Raw genomic sequence first — 18,991 nt, forward strand, 5'->3', positions numbered from 1 at the left:
GGCCAATTCCCTTTACACAGATGCTTGTATTAATGCTCTGCACCAATTTATCAGTAGAAGAGAGCAGGTGGAATGTCTTCTATCAGATAATGGCACGAATTTCATAGGGGCTGAGAGAGACCTCAGGGAGGCACTTTCATTACTGAATCAAGTTAAGATTCAAGGAGCTTTATGTCAGAAGGGCATTAAGTGGAGTTTCAATCCTCCAGCTGGATCCCATTATGGTGGGGTTTGGGAGCAAGTCACAGCAGACACTTGATAGTTTACATACAATCTTGTGTGAAACATCTTGAATGATCGACCAATCACCAAGTTTTCTGACGATCCAATGTATCTTGAAGCTCTGACTCCCAATTATATCTTGTTGCTGAAAGGAAAACCTTCCTTATATCCTGGATTATTCGATGTGCATGATTTGTACATAAAGAGAAGGTGGAAACAGGTTCAATACATTTCAGACCTATTTTGGAAGAGATGGGTGAGAGAATACCTACCTTTGCTGCAGGAGAGGCAGAAATGGAACCAAACTAGGAATACACTTAAGCCTGGGGACATTGTGGTCATTATGGATCCAACGGCACCTAGAGGCTCCTGGCCACTTGAAAGAGTTTTGGAAACATTCCCTGATAAGAAAGGGCTGGTGCGCTCTGTGCCTTTACAAACTAAGACCAGTGTTATTGACAAGCCAATAGCAAAGCTTTGTTTTTTGCACGAGTCTATGGGCTAAGAGATTGTTGCAATCATTATACGTTTGTTGTGCTCACAGTTTGTATTTATTTTATGGCTCTTTTGTACGTGTTGAGAATTGGTATGTAATTAGGGGCCGGTATGTAAGAGCCATTTGTCTTTGTAAAGGTGTCCACTAGGGGTCACTGTTCTATAATGAGTAAATATAGGTAGGAACCTTCCTTCAGGTGCACACAGTTTTTGACCGTATCACAAGGCAATGCTTGTTGAGAATTCTTTGTAGCAGGGTGGGAGGAGCTTTGTCTCCACAGCTGCGTTAAATTGTTAATTAGTGGCTCTTTGTTCAGTGTGGTATCCAACAGCTCATGGGGAGATTGAGTTGATGAGTACTTGAATTTGTAAGTTTATATTATATTAATTTCTGTATTTCTTTAAATATATTTAAGTTATGTAATGCTTAGTATTATTGTTTGCTTCATATTTGTCATTTTTGTGATTGATTTGTTATGTGTTAATTCTAAAATGTTGTTTTCTTGATTTAGATACCATACAACACTGGTCTCATGATTGCTTGAAAATAAAACGTTAAGGAACTGGATTATTTGGAGCTTCTGTGTTTTAATGGGCACACCATCCTGGTAGCACTTTGCCTGAACACATTAAATAAAATGAATACGCTGAGCATTCAAATGGTGAGTGGACATTGATTTAATGAAAGTTGATGAAAGCCAAGTGTGCGCGTACAAACATACACCGTCCAGCAACCCTCAGCTGCTTTAAGTGTAGACGTAAACTGTTTTGTTTTTTGTCTTTGTAAGCAGCTATGTTGCTAAGAAACCAATAAGAAAATACATCCTTTTATCAGGCATTTTCTGAGGAAAATCAATGAAAAAGGTATCAGAAAGCTAGTGAATATTAATGAGGACTAAAAATGGTCTCAGTAAAAGCAACTGATTAGATACTGAATTATGTTAGTAATGAGCATTGTAATTACTGATTAGAAAAGGGTCTCTGAAAAGAACCAAAAAGCTGTACAATCATTTTTAGAAAAAATTAGTTGCTAGTAAAACAGTAGTGAGTTAATTTATTAATTAATTTCAAAAAACTTCCTCATGAATAATCAATAGCAGTAGGCAGGTCTCAGTAAAAAGAGACAGAAAAATCGACAAAAAAATGATTTTAATAAAATGTTATGAATGAGTATTAAAGAACAGTTTATGAATATATGTAGTGGGTGATAAAAAAATCTACAATTATTTATTTTAAAAAACTATTAGATACTAATGAAACAGTTACAAAATGAATTACTGCTTTATATTAAGTAGCAGTGGGTGGGTCTCTAAAAAAAAAAGAATATATGTACTGAAACACTGCTTTATGAATACTGAAGAAGTGGGGATGGATCTCAGGAAAAAGACAGGAAAAAGGTGGTACAATAAGTGATGAAAGATCCATTCACATATAGCTGGAAATTCCAGCATAAAAATGATTTCATAGATATTCAGGAAGAATCCAAATAGCCTAAAAATACTAAGATTTTTGAAGTCTTCAGCAGTTTCCACACTTTTCCAGTTTTTTTTTATGTGATCTTGCTTTTAAATTTCAGATCATTGATTAAGTTTAGAATATTTTCACACATTGGAACTCCATAAACTAGATGACGTTTAAAAGAACCCCAACTGGCAGTGAAGACTCCAGGACACTGGCACCTGTGTACTGAAGTATGCTGTGGTTAAGTGTGTGTGTAAGTGTGTGTATGTTACCTCTGTATGTCAGATAGTCCTGCAAAATATCCAACATCCTGATCATTTGAGAGAATAACAGAACCTTGTGGCCCCTGAAGTCAAACACACATAAAAGTTGTGCTTCTGTATTTGTAGTTCTGGTGTCCTGTCACCAGCATGTTCTTCACACCACATTAACCCTGATATTCACATAACCCCCGACTCTCACACTACTCACCACTCACACCAACCTCTCATAACTCTCACTCTCACCAATCACACCAACCTCTCTTCACCCTCACCACCCAACTTTCTTGCACCCAACACCCTCGCCAACACAACACCCTCGCCACCCAACTCTTTGAGGATTACAATTGGACAGATATCAGAGACCATGTATCCCTACGGTAAAGAACTGTGTTAAAGGTTAATAGATACTGTTATGACAATTAAATAACAGAATCTTACTCCTCATGCAGCTGGGAAAGCATCGAATCGAGCAGTGAGAGTTTCACACTTGCTTCCACCAAGTGTTCCCCAATTTCAAACGGCTCACGCTCCACACCTTATACAGAGAGAGAGAGAGATGTTCTTTTAGACATTAAACCAGCAAAGGGGAACAAGAAACCATTAAATTATAGTTAATTACTGCCCTCTACTGCATATGAGATGAATTACAATTGCATTTAAAGCTGCCCATTTTGTTTAAATTGCTGTGCCATATCAAGAAAAGGGGTGGAGTTAAGCAGATTGTTTCCTGCTGTGGGCGGAGCTAGCGCCATGAAGCCAGGAAAACGTAAACACAAGTATTTAAAAGAAATAAACTCTGTTCTTCTAATCTGTCTCTATAGTCACTTTTGAAATTATTGCCCTTGTTTTAGAAAAGTAAAAAGTTTACCTTCTAAATCTATAAGCATCTAGAAAAATGTTACAAATGAAACATTTGAAATGAAATGGATTCTAAGCTGTAAACTATTATTAATAAACAGGCTTCAGAAAAATAAGAACAGTAAGAAAAAAAAGATTTATTTTTTTAATGTATTTAAACAGTTAAGTTTGTAATTACCGTTAAACAGGTAGGGGTGGCACACACACTTCCTGAGCTGAATCTGAATATTCGTGAGCTGGTTACTTTTGCCTTGATGTTGTCCAAAGACAGCTGAAAATCAGACAGTCGTTTAAACAGGATGGAAATTTATCTCCTACATTCATTTAAACTCAAATTTCAAATAAACTCAAACTTCAATCTCAAGATTTTAAACAGGGCTGCAAGTATTTATCAACAAAATCAATAATTTCCATAATATGAATGTGGCCCTGAATATTTGTATTAATATTAGATATAAAAATAGATTAATTCAGATACATAAAAAAAGATTTTGTTGCAGTGCTACTTTGTGCACTTTTCTGTTGGTTTGTGTGTACGTGGGTATGTCTTACACCGGTCCTTATTCCGAATGGCTTTGTAGTACTTCTTCTGGAGAGAAGACATCCCGTGATAAACCACCACCTCCAATTTCTTTGGCAGGTCCCTTTCCACTTCGTCCTTGAACCTGCACAGCAGGAAGGGCTGGAGAACCCCGTGGAGCTCCTCAGCTGAACACACATGGAAAAAGGAAAGAATAAAAAAACGTAGCACACCGTGATGGAAAAATTAGCAATAACAGATTAGCACAATAAAACAGAGTTATACCAAAACAGCATTTCTTCAAGTGTTTTTTCTTCTAATTCCAAGTCAATTTATCAACAATTGGAAACATTATTTTATTAATAAAGGCAATATAAGTGTCTATATTGTGCAATTATCAGAAATATATTGTGTTTTTTGTTTTTTAAATAAATGCTTGGATGATGATGTAATACCTTTTGTTTGATTAGTGTCTACATTGTCATATGTGGTGCAAAAATCTTTCACAGAATCAGGTGGGAAATCATTGGGCTGGATAAAGGAGAGGAGCGAGTAGAGTTCCTCAAGTCTGTTCTGGATAGGAGTTCCAGTTATCAAAAGTCTGAAGTCCACAGTGAACTGAGAACAGAAGGGGGAATAAAAGACAAAATACATTTAACTAGCATTGTTATAAAAATACATTTTTATAACAATGCTAGTTAAATAAAACACACCTGGAATCTTAACACACAAGAAATGGTTTGTCATGGAAAATGTAATGCAGAAACAGGACAAAACAAAAGTTTACACAGCTGAGACGCTGCACGACAAACCAGTGATAAAATATAAATCTTTAAATCTTTACATAAAAAGCGATTTGAGGCTTCAGTATTGGGAAAAAGAAAATGTAGTGCCACCTCAAGTCTACAAGTGTGCCAATACTTTAATATTCTGAATATTATGATTTGAAATGTCTTTCTACACTAGACACAAAGGCACTAGATAGTGTACACAGCTCCATTATGGTATCAGTGAGAACAAACCTGAAGCACTAAATCATGGGATAAAATTGTGATGTCGCTATTTGAATCCTGTAAAATATGCAGATTAGGAAAGAAAACATTCTGGACACACAGTCATTACGGTCCTACGTTATTTAATACGCTCACCTCTGTAAGTTTTTGGTGAAGCTTAGAAAATTCGTTCTTCAGCCGCTGAGCTTCATCCACCATCATAATCTTCCATTTCCACCTGAACGAATTAAAGTAAAGCTAACAAATTACACGACTAATTTTATATTTATGATAAATAAATACATAAATAAATAAATAAACAAACAAACAAACAAACCTTTTTAATACTGCCGCATCATTCAGGCATATCTAGGAAAAAGATTAAAGGAGAAGAGTAAAATCATAAAGGTAACTGATGTTGAATATGCAAGAAAAAAAACTAAAGGACAAAAATAAATCCTGTCATCCAGCTTCGTATCTTGACCTCAAAGTTAGTCAGTAAGATGTGGAAAGCTTCCTTTTCCATGTTACTCTGTTTCTTGATTCTTTCATCTATATCACCAGAGTACAAAACCACAGACATTCTGGGGAAGAAACTGGAAAAAAAAAGCAAAAAAATAAGCTTAATAATAATTTTATAATGAATAATAATTAGGAGTTGATTCTGTATTTGCCTGAGGTCATTTCAGTTATCTTTCTCTGGCTAGTCTGAGGTCATTTACGTTAAGCATTTAGGATGCAGTACAAGTTCATTTATGTTAGCCTTTCCTAGCTAATCTGCGGTAAACTAGCCTTGTATTTGGAAGCTATTCTGAAGTCATTTACTTTGGAATTCCAAGACTGAAAAAAGGAAGAAAATAAAAAACGAGACTAAGACTTTCTCTTGTTAGTATGTTAACATTCTAGATGTAATAAGAGGTCATTTACTTTAGCTTTTCCTAGCTAATGTCAGGTAATGTAGGTTTGTATTTACTAGCTGGTCTGAGGTAATTTCACTACAGAGCCTCATAACATTTACTTAGATTTAGTTTAACATTAGCTATGTAGTCCAATTTATAGTATATGCTATTTTCCTTATACTTAATCAAAATCAAGCAGGATCATTCATTACCGCTTTAACTCATTTTTCCAGTTGTCTATAGCCACCAGTGGACAGAGCACCAGAAATGGACCCTTCATGCGGAGATATCCTCGAGCATACACCATCAAACTGATGGCCTGTGGAAGGAGACAAACATGGTGGATATACACATGATATATCATTAAAGTGCAGTGCTCTGACACAATAAATCAGAATCATTTTGTTCGTGGTTAAAGAGGGAGTTTGTAATTTTGAAGTGACAAATAAAAATGATGGAGTATGCGGTTATAGGAAAATAATCAGTGGTGAAGTAGTCATGAAGCAGAGTGATGACTTTCCTTTAACATTCCTATCTTTCTTTCCTCCAATTTACATTAGCTTTCAAAGCTAGTCTGTGGGTTAGCATGAAATAGCTTATCTGAGGTAACTGAGGGACCCCATAGACATGCTAGCAAACATTAACTACAATTTAAACTTAAATCAGACAACACAGCAAATGCTCTAAATAACTCTACATTTACATGCAGGGAAAATTTAATGACATCCCATTATTAATCTGTAGGGTTTAATATGGAGTTGGCCCATCCTTTGCATCTATAACAGCTTCATCTCTTCTGGGGAGTCTTTCAACAAGCTTTAGGAGTATGGGAATTTTTGACCATCCTTCTAGAAATGCATTTGTGACCTCAGGCACTGATGTTGGACGAGGAGGCTTGGCTCACAATATCCGCTCTAATTCATCCCAAAGGTGTTCTATCGGGTTGAGGTCAAGACGGTTAAGTTCCTCCACATCATTCTCACTCATCCATGTCTTTATGCCTTGCTTTGTGCACTGGTGCACAGTCATGTTGGAACAGGAAAAGATCATCCCCAAACTGTCCCCACAAAGCTGGGACCATGAAATTGTCCAAAATGTCTTGCTATGTTGGAGCATAAGAGTTCCTTTTACTGGAATTAAAGGGCCAAGTCCAACCCCCAAAAACAATCCCACACCATAATCCCCCCATGACCAATCTTTACACTTGGCAGAATGTAGTCAGTCAAGTACCGTCCTCCTGGCAACTGCCAAAACCCATCCATCAGATTGCCAGACAGAAAAGTGAGATTCATCACTCCAGAGAACATGTGTCCACTGCTCTAGTTTCCAGTGGCAGAGTGCTTTACACCACTGCATCTGACACTTTGCATTGCACAACACATTCCACGAAGCTCTTTACTCACTGTTCTTGAGATAATCTGAGGCCACACGAAGTTTACAGGTCTTGAGCTATTGACTGCAGAAAGTTGATGACTTCTGCACACTGTGTGCCTCAGTATGCTCTGACCCTGCTCTGTGATTTTACTTGGCCTACCACTTCGTAGCGGAGTTGCTGTTGTTCCCAATTGCTTCCACTTTGTGTGTTATAATACCACTAACAGTTGACTGTGGAATATTTAGTAGTGAGGAATTTCACAAACGGACTTATTGCACAGGTGGCAGACTATCACGGTACCATGCTTGAATTCACTGAGCGCCTGAGTGTGACCTATTCTTTCACAAATGTTTGTAGAAGCAGTCTGCATGCCTACTGTAGATGCTTGATTTTATACACCTGCCCACTGAAGTGATTGGAACACCTGAATTAAATGATTTGGAGGGTTGTCCCAAAACCGTGGCAATACAGTGCATTTTAGCTTTCCAAAATCAGTTAGAATTTATTTACATAATGTTTACCTAAGTAGTCTTGTATAAATTAGGCTAGAAATTTGGTGGTCTGAGGTAATTAGCTTTTGCTATTCCTACCTAATCTGAGATCATTTACATAGTGTGAGAATAATTGTATGAAATTACTTCATCTTTTCTGATAATGTTGCAGACTTTCTGTACAAAGCACAATGTTCTTTTCTCACACACACTCACATACACACACACATACACACACACATTCTCTCTCTCTCTCTCTCTCTCTCTCTCTCTCATATACACACACACACACACACACACACACACACACACACACACAGATACCTTGACCTTAGCATAACCTCCTCTCCCTAGCACATCTGCTCTGCTACAATACGCTTTGTATGAAAGACGTTATGAAAAACATGATACTGCTCTGGGAGGGTTCCTGCTTCATGATAACGGTCAGGGTATCTTCTGCAGATACTAGCATTAAGCTCTGCACACACACATTATGTCCTTCCTCTTTTTGTACTACTATATATATTCATGTTTGACATAATAAAGTTGGGACTTCTCTTTGAAAGACTGACTGGCGTGTTTCATTGAGACTACCCCGAGTACTCGACGGAGAACCAGAAACTGAGCAGAGGGAGAGGGGCTCAGAAATCCTGTCCAAGCGGCAGATGAGAGGGAAATAATTCCTTACAGTTTTGAATCCTGTCCAGGCAGTAGACGATAGAGAAATAATTCCTTACACATAGCATTCCCTATCTAGCATGACATGATTTACATTGGCTTTCCCAAACTAACATAAGGTAATTTACTTTGGCATTTGCTAGCTATTCCGAGAACATTTCCCTTTGTTTTCACTAGTTGGTCTGAGGTCATTTACATTAGCATTCCCAATGTCTTTCACTAGGTAGCATGAAGTAACAGATTTGCATTCACTAGCTAGTCAAATGCAATTTATGTTAACATTTACAATCTTCTCTAAAGTAATTTACTTTAGCATTTACAGCATAGTCTGACATAATTTAGGTAGCATTTCTTAGCTAGTTTTAAGTGATTTCCCTTAGCTTTCTCAAGCTAATATGAGGTAATTTACTTATTATATATTATCTACATTTTACTAGATAATAAAGGTAATTTACCTTAGCTTTTCCTAGCTAATAAAAGGTAATGTAGTTCTGTGTTTGCAAGGGAATTTATTTGACCTTTTGCATTGCAGTCACAGGTAAATTACATATCATTTACAGCATTTGCCCTTATCCAGAGCAACATACAAAATGCTTTTTAGTCTCCATCATTGAATACATACAACTCTGGGCCACTAGGTTAGATACCATCAGCCTAAAACTCTATTTTTTTTGTTTTTGTTTTTTTAAATATACACATACAACAAACAGGGGAAAAAGTGAACTGTTGTTTGATGACTCAGCTGTCCGGACCACTAGAGGAAGTTAATTTCACCATCTCAGTGCCAGAACAGAAAAGAGTCTTGTCGTTTACCTACCTCTTACCCTGAGAGATGCTGGGAGCATTCGAGCAGAGCTGGTAGCTCTGAGGATGTGACGTGCAGTGAAGGAGTGATGAGGTCTTCGGGGTAAGAGGGAGCTGGTTTATTTTTGGCTTTGTAGGCAAGCATCAGTGTTTTGAATCTGATTCGAGCAGCTACTGAAAGGCAGTAGAGGGATCGCAGCAGCGGGGTGGTATGCAAGAACTTAGGCAGGTTGAAAACAAGCTGCATTTTGGATCATTAAACGAGGAAGAATTGAATTCATAGGTAGACCTGCCAGAAGTAAGTTGCTGTAGTCCAGTCTTGAGATGACAAGAGACTGAACAAGTACTTGAGCAACCTGTGTGGACAAAAATGGCCGAATCCTTCTAATGTTGTAGAGAAGGAACCAACATAAACGTGTCACATTAGCAACATGTGAGGAAAAGGACAGCAACATGTGAGGAAAAGGACAGATGTTGTCCGTGTATAAGTACCCTTTATAAATCACAGATCACCCACAGATGTGCGTACGTGAACCAGCCTCAAATCCCGCCCTGTACACGCCCATTTTTAACCATAAATAGTCAATGCAAATCACTGCGCGAGCACGAGAGTGGACCTCGTTATAATGATTATTATTATAATAATAATTTACCTGTCTGCCAATTCCCGCTGGAAACAGCCGGCTGCCAAAGTGGTGAGGACTTGTATTTGGACTGGGATGGCATGGTTCCAGCGTGTTGCCCTCTCTAATACTGGACCCAATTCAACACATAGATCTAAGAGCAAAGCTCTAGGGAATCTAAATTGGCTTATTAGCCAGTCATCATAATGGGCCAGGAAATCATCATGGTCCCTGAAAACTCGTTCTCTCCTTATTCTGCCATTGGCGTAATCCTCCAACAGTGCCAGCAGTGCAATCATGAAGCATTACATACCAGGGTCACCGGAGGATTTATATGTTTCTAGCAATTAGACTGATCGTTTACACCTTGACAAAATCACAGAATTAATTTATGGGCGAAAATTTAAGACGAAAATGTTATAGTGAACACGTGCTTCTTCATGACGGTTTTGTTATGAACACCGTAGGACCGATGATGAGTAGAGATTGTGCTTCATGACTGTATTTGCAGACTTTGACATTTTATGAGAGCTATATGTACATTAAGGAAAATATTTTGTTTTTACACTGTGCTCTGCAGTTCTCTAATAAAAGGGTATTTCATGCTATTCTGTATCACATGTAGTCGCGCCATCTCCTCCTGTGCTCCCGTTGTGGATAATGTGATTGTAAGGCATCACTGATTATTCATTCATTCATCTTCTACCGCTTATCCGAACTACTCGGGTCACGGGGAGCCTGTACCGATCCTCAGGCGTCATTGGGCATCAAGGCAGGATACACCCTGGACGGAGTAGCGCTGATTATTATTATTATTATTATTTTATTTTTAATACATTTTGAATTACTTTTGGATTTTCCTAGATGTATATAGCCTAAAACAATTGGCACAAATAACACTGTTGGATTTAATCTTCATGATAATGTGGATATAACGTATGAAATGGAGTGAAAATTTAATGTCATTAATTCTTATAATCGTTCTTCTCACATGTATTTTCTACAATCTAACTTCAGTTCACGACCTCACCATGTGTCGCCAATTCCCTTTGTCTCCAGAATGTGCGTACGCACGTCTCAAAGTTTGCTTAAACGTGCACACATTTTCCCGTCAAGTTTGTTTTTTTATAGACCACAACCTTTGCGCGAAAACTGGCGTACGCACAAAACGGGGCTGGAAACGTGCGTACGCACGCTTTATAAATGAGACCCCAGGTCTAAATTCCCTCCGAAACGTGCCACTTCAGGAGGTGGTCTGGGACGCATTTCAGATGAAACTGGACAGGTGTAAATGAATGTGGTTGTTCAAGCCACATACGTCAGCGCTATACTCCTCCCAAATGGAAGTACGTCACTCTCAAGTGATCTTTCACCCAGGTGTCTCGTTGAGTCTTAAAATGCACTGCTGCTGCCAGCGAAAATGCAGCAAACAGTAAATGCTGTTTTTTGTAGCATAACCGTCGTAACGAGTTTTTACATCTTCTTTTTGATTGCATTCTGAAAACTGCATACACCAAAGCGTGTTCCATTTCAATTACCCCGGAAATGAGGTAAAATATATTTGCATTTTGGGCGTGAGTAGAAAGATCGGATCGATATCCGATTCGCCAAGACACATTTATGTGGAATAATGTAAATGGAACAGTTTTAACAAATCAGATAGCTATCGGGGGGGGGCATGGTGGCTTAGTGGTTAGCACGTTCGCCTCACACCTCCAGGGTCGGGGTTCGATTCCCGCCTCCACCTTGTGTGTGTGGAGTTTGCATGTTCTCCCCGTGCCTCGGGGGTTTCCTCCGGGTACTCCGGTTTCCTCCCCCGGTCCAAAGACATGCATGGTAGGTTGATTGGCATCTCTGGAAAATTGTCCGTAGTGTGTGATTGCGTGAGTGAATGAGAGTGTGTGTGTGTCCTGCGATGGGTTGGCACTCCGTCCAGGGTGTATCAGGCACAGGCTCCCCGTGACCCGAGGTAGTTCGGATAAGCGGTAGAAGATGAATGATGAATGAATGAAGATAGCTATCAGATCAGAGAAAACACACAAAGTGACCAGGTTTAAAAAGGCCCAGAGACAACGCGTTCAAGAATTTTTGTAAGAAAAGATTCTTCAGTCGGGTCAGAATGTGTCGGGCCTTCACTTCAGTCGGGCCAGAAGTGAAGGTCTGGCATAAGATTTCTAATCTGAGGTTATTTTACACTAGCATTTAAAATCTAGTCTGTTCTAATTTACTTTTGTTTTCCATCGCTAATGTGAGCTAATGTATTGTAATGTACAGGATTTATAAAGGCAAGGCAAGTTTATTTATATAGCACATTTCAGACACAATGGTAATTCAAAGTGATTTACATAAAAGAAAGTAAAATAATACTAAAATCAAGGAATTTTAAAACTTTTAAAATTATTTAAAAATTGATTTAAAATAAAATTAAAACAATTAAAAAGAGGAAAGGATTATACATAGTGCAATCGGTTTGCTTCTTGTCCTTTGTCATGACATAATGAAGGGGAAATGGTAGCCCAGTGGTTAAGGCGTTGGGACTAGTGATTGTAAGGTCGTAAGTCGAGCTGCCACCAAGCTGCCACCCCTGGGTCAGTGAGCGAGGCCTTAACCCTCAATTGCTCAGCTACATAAATGAGATCAGGGTGTCAGCCAGATGCCAGAAATGGAAATGATTATATTTGCTAGCTTCTTTAAGGTAATTTACTTTAGCATTCCCTATCCAGCCTGACATACCTTACCAAGGCATTCCCAAGCTGGCATAAAGTCATTTAACTTCGTTTTCACTAGTACTGTAAGTCTGAGATCATTTACATTATCATTCCCCATTTAGCTGGACATAACTTACACATGTATTAGCATTACTAGCTTGAGTTATTTATGTTAGTTTTTGCTAGCTGGTTGCAGGGCATTGACAATAGTATTTGTTATCTCTAACTTGTTATCTAGTCTGGGGTAATTTAGGCTATATTTTGTCTATATTTTATATTATTTATATTATTATATTTTATTTATTTTACATCTTTTATTATTTTTTATATTATTATATTATTATTATTTTATATTTTGTTTATTTGCTCTTTTAATATACAACATCTGTATACACTGAGAAGCCTAAATTAATGTAAATAAATTTAAATTATATTAAACGGCACTAAAAAAAGAGCAGTATGTAGAGTAGCATAGTAATTAAATGCTAATTAAATGAAACAGCAATACTCGACAGGTCACACTCATGTAATGTCATCCCCAGAGATTAGTGCCACTAAAATAGACAGTGTTTGGGAAGCTGAGATGAACTCTGACCCCGAGCTCTACGTTTCTCCTCTATTCAGGTCTTTGATGCTGCGTTACATAAAACAAGTCTGAGCCTTGATGCCCTCTGTGTACACAGCATCTCAATTACAAGAAACAACACAACCTTGTAGCTGCTGAAGAGAAGTTAATGTTGTAAAAACATCTGAATTACTGACCTGACAGGTTTTCCCTAAACCCATTTCATCCCCAAGGATGCAGCCTGTAAGAGACTTCATACATTGTTCCATCCACTGCACGCCAAGCAGCTGGTACGGCCTCAACACAACTCCTGATCAGTGCAATACATGCAGAATTTTTATTAGTAATAATTAAACAATAATAATAATAATAATAATAATAATAATAATAAGAGAGGAAATAATTAAAACACCTAGTGAAGTTTTTCATTCAAAAGTAATTAGCTTTTCCTAATTAATCTGGGGTCATTTACACTAGCATTTGTTTACACTAGCATGTGAACTGAGATCACCTAAACTGAGGTAGTGTAGGTTTGTATTTTCCAGCTTATTTGATGTAATACACGTTATCATTACCTATCTAGCCTGGCATAACTTACCATGGCTTTCCCAAGCTAACATGAGATCATCTAACTTGACATTTAAGAGCTAGTTTGAGGTCAGTCAACTTAATTTCCATTAGTTGGCCTGAAATAGCTTACCTTGGCTTTAGCAAGCTAGTGTGAGGTCATTTATCTGGCATTCGCTAGTTAGTCTGAGATATTTTATCATTTAGCTTTATACCATGGAAATTTGCCAGCAGTTTTTAATTCCACATTCTACTTTTTATTCATTTATAGTTACATTCAATGTTGCGGAATATCCACCGAAACATGTTCCTGTTCTCATTTACTTTACAGAACCTATTATCTGTCGTTCCCCTACGCCAGCCTTTCTTTTAATTTCTCTCGCTTAAAGTCTATAACACATAAATAAACTGATTTAAAATAGGCTTCAATATTTAACAAAAAAAACTATTTTAAAGACAATGTCTATTGATGGAAGAAGACTGAGGTAAATTAGTAACTTCACATTTTCCAATCAAAAAATTACGAGCCGTATTTTAAGATAAGATACACCTTTATTCGATACACCTTTATTCGATATACTGAAATTTCTCTCTTACAGCAGCAAAGAGAAAGACATGCAAATATATAATTGAATAAAAAAAGAACAATTGTCTTATTTGTATCTACAAATAAAAATATAACACCTAGCAAACTGACACTTCAGAACATGTTATTATTTATAAAAATCATTTCTATAGATATCTAATTGTTAGATATACCATAACTTGTGCACGAGCGCAGTCCCCACACCCCATTTTTACGAAGCCCCGCCCCCAGTGTATAAAACGGTTGACAATATTCAGGGTAAAATAAAGTTCTCAGCAACTTATTTTATTTGACAATTTCTACGTAAATTTCAGGTAATTTTATTCCAAAATAAATTTAAAAAAATTAATAATATAATAAAATTAGTTAAATAATAATATTAATAATTCTAAGTGTAAATATTCGACACTAAACGCTAGCTCAATGCTAAATAACTTAATAACTTCAATGTACAGCTCGATAAATCATGTCCTTATATATGTATTTGAATATTATTTTACAGCTGGTCATTTTTTGATTGGAAAACGTGAAGTTACTAATTTACCTCATACTATAAACAAACATTGTCTTATGTTAATGAATGAACAAAAATATATTATTTCTAAAGCTCTCACACCTGTTAGTCCCCATGTCTGCAAGTCGCTCTCTGAAAGCTCAGACTCTTCTGGATTAATTCTGTATTTACGAACCGCTTTAAGAAACCTTGACATTTTCTCCACAAACTTTCTGAGGTGATTCTGCTTCCTTATTTCGCGCCTTAAACCACTTGACTTCCGCATAGAAACGAGGCGTAGCAACGACGGACCAATCAGCGTGCTGGGATTGTGCTTTAACGACAGCCTGTGTGCTATTTATCAAAATAGAAGTCCCAAAATAATCAAAACAACGTTGAAAATGTTTGGTAAAGTTGTTTTATTTACATATACATTATATTATTTTTCCTCAGTTATAAGTCCCGCCCACACTGTTAGAGAAAATCGTACAATAAAATTTTAACATTAACCTTTTTAACATTATTTTTTTATTTTTTTATTTTACAATATTGCACAGCATTCGTGATAGTTTCATATCCCACAATGTCAAGAATGGCAATGGAAAATCAAAACAGACCCATAAAAAAAAAAAACAAACAGAAAACAATGCTCGGTTCATGGGATGAAAAACTAGATCTCAACTAAACAGAATAAAAGAACGATCCGAGTCACAGACACAAACCTATTTTCTTAGTTTAGAATCCTTTCATCTTTAAAAATGCAAAAGTAAAACCAGTCGAGTGTTAGCTATATTTGGAACAAGGTGTCGTGTATTTTTAGCAGTCAATACGCTCTAAAGCAGGTCCTGCTTCAAACTTGTACAGAAGAATCCTCAGGAAGTGTCAATTTTGCTGACAACAATTTATACACATTTTGAACATCATGGAAAAGAACTTCAATATGGCATCTCTATTAAAGAGAGAGAGAGAGATAATGAGATAACGGCATAGATTTGTAGATTATTCTACACATCTGACTGATCTTTAATGCTAAATTTCACCCTTCAATTATTTTTCGCGTCCGTTATTTTTAACCAGTAAAAATACTGAATAGTATTTACACCACTGAGATTCAGAATTGCATATAAAGTTTAAAATTATAATGCAATTGATTTAAATGTAATCAACATTTTTATAATAAAACTTAAATACATTACAAAAGTAGACACATTAGTTCAAAGGCTGGAAAAACAAATTCTATTTATTTTAACATTATACCTGTAACTGTATATAATCAACAAATATACACACATCCCATGATTATTTTGTAATTATATATACATTGTTTTATTAAACCAAAGGGAACAAACCTCGCAAAAGGGATGTACGAGAGTCCGTACCTGTAAGCAAAAGCACACAGATTGTTGTAAAGTTGCTTATCCTATTATATTGCAATAATTAACACTATGAGCCGAAACGTTTACACACTCACCAAGTGAATGCGATTACTTGCAAAATAACAAACAGCAACGTCAGAGCAAAGATCTTCCACTGTGGAAAAGACGAGGTGTTAAAGAGAGTTCACATGGTCTATTCTTTCTGAGAAAACTACCTTGTTTGCACCAAGTCTAAAATTCATCTTGATACATGCACCAAAATTATGAGTTTCAAAAGCATTAAATATTTTAGATTAATAAAGAAATGAAATAAATAAATAAACAAATCTCTCACCCAAAATGCTGCACACAGTGTCAGCACCAGGCACAACTATGGACAAATACAAAATATAAAACAGACAGGTTTATTTAAAATAATAACAGACATGTTTATTTAAACAAAAACAGCTAATTACTGTATTCCCACCAAACAAAAGTCACTGGTCTCTAAATGAATGTTCACCTACTTAAAAAAAGTAAGAAAAAGTAGGTACATTTGGGTGTGTAGCAGGAGAGTAGGAGGTAAGTTCTGGGACGTCATTGCATTTCTGATATTCTTAGATAATACATATGGATGGTCTACTAGAAGAAGTAGACTATCCAGGTAACTTTGGGATGCTCGTTTCAATGCATTATGGTTTGGGACATACTAATCCCAATGTTTGGTATTGTTTAAGACCGATAGTAGGCAGATTTGGACAAAGCACAAGTCTTGTTTATGCCAAACAATTCCTAAATTATTGAGATCTTTAATAATCCAGGTGACTTTACAGTCCTGAGCCAATGGCAGGTTCAGGAGGGTAAAAGTGTGCTCTCTAATGAAGCCCTAAAGTAGATAAAACACAATAAAATATAATACTATCATGGGGGAATATTATGGTGTCCCAACACATGAGAACCTTAATTGAATGCCTAATAGAAGCCTTTCCAGTGGAGAAAATTAAACACTTGAATATCTAAGCAAGGTTTTAGAAGAGCTGAGAAGATCATCGGACACATCGTGAGGACTGTTCAGGCTCTAACACAGGTGGAGGTGATAAACCAACTCACGAGCATTACCACCGTCGCAAACACTCTGGTTTTATCAAACATCATCTTCAGCTGCTTCATTGGTCCCATCAGAAACAAAGTGCTGTAGAACAGACCAGTAGAACTGGGTTACTTTAACTCCATGGTGACCAGAGGATCTGTAAATAACCGAACACTCACCTGGCCAAGGAGCAGATATTCCCGAACGTGTAAAAGACGATAAAGAGGATCACACCTATCCTGGGGATGAACAGACAGCACGCTCCCTAAAGCACATAGGAACTCTACTTACTTCACACTAATATGTATTTCATCAACAATTATAACAAACAGATGTACATAACCACAGCGTTCCTGAATTCTGATTGGTCAGAAGGTGTTGATTAATTATCTTAAACAGCAGATTTAAAGTTATTGTTGCTATAGTGTGTGTGTGTGTGTGTGTGTGTGTGTGTGAGAGAGAGAGAGAGAGAGAGAGAGATTTCTATGAGGAGATGTGTATTTACTATTTCAAGGAAGGAGTCTCCATTGTCAGTGCTTTATAACGCTTACAGTTAAACATCTTCAGGCTGGAGGAGTTTGTGTTTCTTTGTTGTTTTTCAGTAACATGACATTCTGCGTCTTTTTGTCTTAACACAGTGACTGTTTATATGATTAACATTAAAACCTCAGAAAATGTTAAAACATCAGTGAACCTGTGATATAATAATCAGATATAAAATGCAGTATATTTACATGAACTGAATTGCAATTATAATGATCAGCCAGCGTTGCCTCACATTTCTGTAAGGTTACAGCAACCAGAGTTTAGAGTCAGTCCCTTTTTTAAACAGCCTACGGTAAGATTCGGCTCAATTGATCCATTCAAAAGAACCGATTCCTGACTGAATTGAATCATGCATATCTGTCTACATTGAGTGCATTCCTCTGTTTTCTCAGTGACATTCCTCAGAGCAGGTCAGACCTGCAATACCGCCCTGCCTCATTCCCGAAGAAATGTCAGAGTGTAAATCATGGCTCACACACTTTATTTAAGCATATAGATATATATAGATATAGATATAATATATATATGCAGATCCAACCAGAACTGAGCACAAGACCCCGATGCCCAGGCACACTGCAAATCCTCTGACCCGTGTGCGCCAGGATAACGTGGACACTTCATTCACTGTCTATAGAGAGAGAGGGAGGAGAGAGAGAGAGTGAGAGACAGAGAGACAGAGAGACAGAGAGAGAGAGAGACAGACAGACAGACAGACAGACAGAGAGAGAGAGAGAGAGAGAGAGAGAGAGAGAGAGAGAGAGAGAGAGATCCAGTTTCACTCATATAAACCAAATAAATAAATAAATAATTCATAAGGACTCAATAATGAGATTTGCAGTTACAACCATTATGTTTCATTACTTTAATACAAAAATTCTGTGTAGCAGATAGTGAATAGTATATAAACAGAATCAGAATCTTTAATCATTACAGAGTTTCTAGACTTTCTATAACCCTAAAACCCCCGTGCGTAAAGGCTGCAACGTGCGTAAAGGCTACAACGTGCGTTACTTTGGGGTGTAACCCCTCTATAGACTTAATAAAGACTTACATCCAGGTGCTGTGCTGTAATGGTACTGTAATGACTGATATAAATCATTTACCTCGATTATGTTCGGTGTGCTGTTAGTGTTTCCATCTCGACCACTCAACACCGCCCTTAATTTATCCATAAACCTTCACGTTAAACCCCCAAAACGAGCTGGATTTATTTCTGTTTACTTAAAGTTTCTCGGTGAAAGTAAGTCGTGTTCAAAGTACAGACAGATGATGGTGACAGAAAAAAGACGTCAAACATGTCACACACAAACACACACACACTCACACCACGCACACACGTGGCGCCACACAGTGGTAATTAGCTGTTAATTCTCCAAGCAGGTGCGCGCTTTACCTGGATC

The 18,991-nt window shown here is 37.2% G+C and overlaps 2 protein-coding genes across 2 annotated transcripts in view; both read right to left on the reverse strand.

Moving 5' to 3' along the window:
* The window catches only part of LOC132844197 (chromodomain-helicase-DNA-binding protein 1-like), a 43,210-nt gene extending 28,346 nt beyond the window's left edge, over positions 1-14,864 (reverse strand). The window contains exons 1-11 of the mRNA XM_060867405.1: positions 14,724-14,864; positions 13,152-13,264; positions 5,923-6,029; positions 5,296-5,407; positions 5,149-5,180; positions 4,968-5,049; positions 4,275-4,437; positions 3,852-4,007; positions 3,478-3,570; positions 2,880-2,976; positions 2,451-2,524 (exon numbers count right to left, since the gene is read on the reverse strand). Of these exons, the coding sequence (XP_060723388.1) occupies positions 2,451-2,524; positions 2,880-2,976; positions 3,478-3,570; positions 3,852-4,007; positions 4,275-4,437; positions 4,968-5,049; positions 5,149-5,180; positions 5,296-5,407; positions 5,923-6,029; positions 13,152-13,264; positions 14,724-14,817 (1,123 nt within the window). The 5' untranslated portion in view covers positions 14,818-14,864. The remainder of the gene's footprint in view (positions 1-2,450; positions 2,525-2,879; positions 2,977-3,477; positions 3,571-3,851; positions 4,008-4,274; positions 4,438-4,967; positions 5,050-5,148; positions 5,181-5,295; positions 5,408-5,922; positions 6,030-13,151; positions 13,265-14,723) is intronic.
* A 140-nt stretch (positions 14,865-15,004) lies between these two features.
* Positions 15,005-18,939, reverse strand: sft2d2a (SFT2 domain containing 2a). The gene is made up of 8 exons (XM_060867027.1): positions 18,695-18,939; positions 18,130-18,219; positions 17,225-17,310; positions 17,066-17,147; positions 16,311-16,346; positions 16,072-16,130; positions 15,950-15,979; positions 15,005-15,549 (listed from the first exon to the last, which is right to left on the reverse strand). The coding sequence occupies exons 1-8, from the start codon at positions 18,761-18,763 to the stop codon at positions 15,483-15,485; spliced, it is 519 nt and encodes a 172-aa protein (XP_060723010.1). The 5' UTR covers positions 18,764-18,939; the 3' UTR covers positions 15,005-15,482.
* Between the last annotated feature and the right edge of the window lie 52 nt (positions 18,940-18,991).

Source organism: Tachysurus vachellii, chromosome 4, assembly GCF_030014155.1.
Source record: "Tachysurus vachellii isolate PV-2020 chromosome 4, HZAU_Pvac_v1, whole genome shotgun sequence".
Lineage (NCBI taxonomy): Eukaryota > Metazoa > Chordata > Actinopteri > Siluriformes > Bagridae > Tachysurus > Tachysurus vachellii.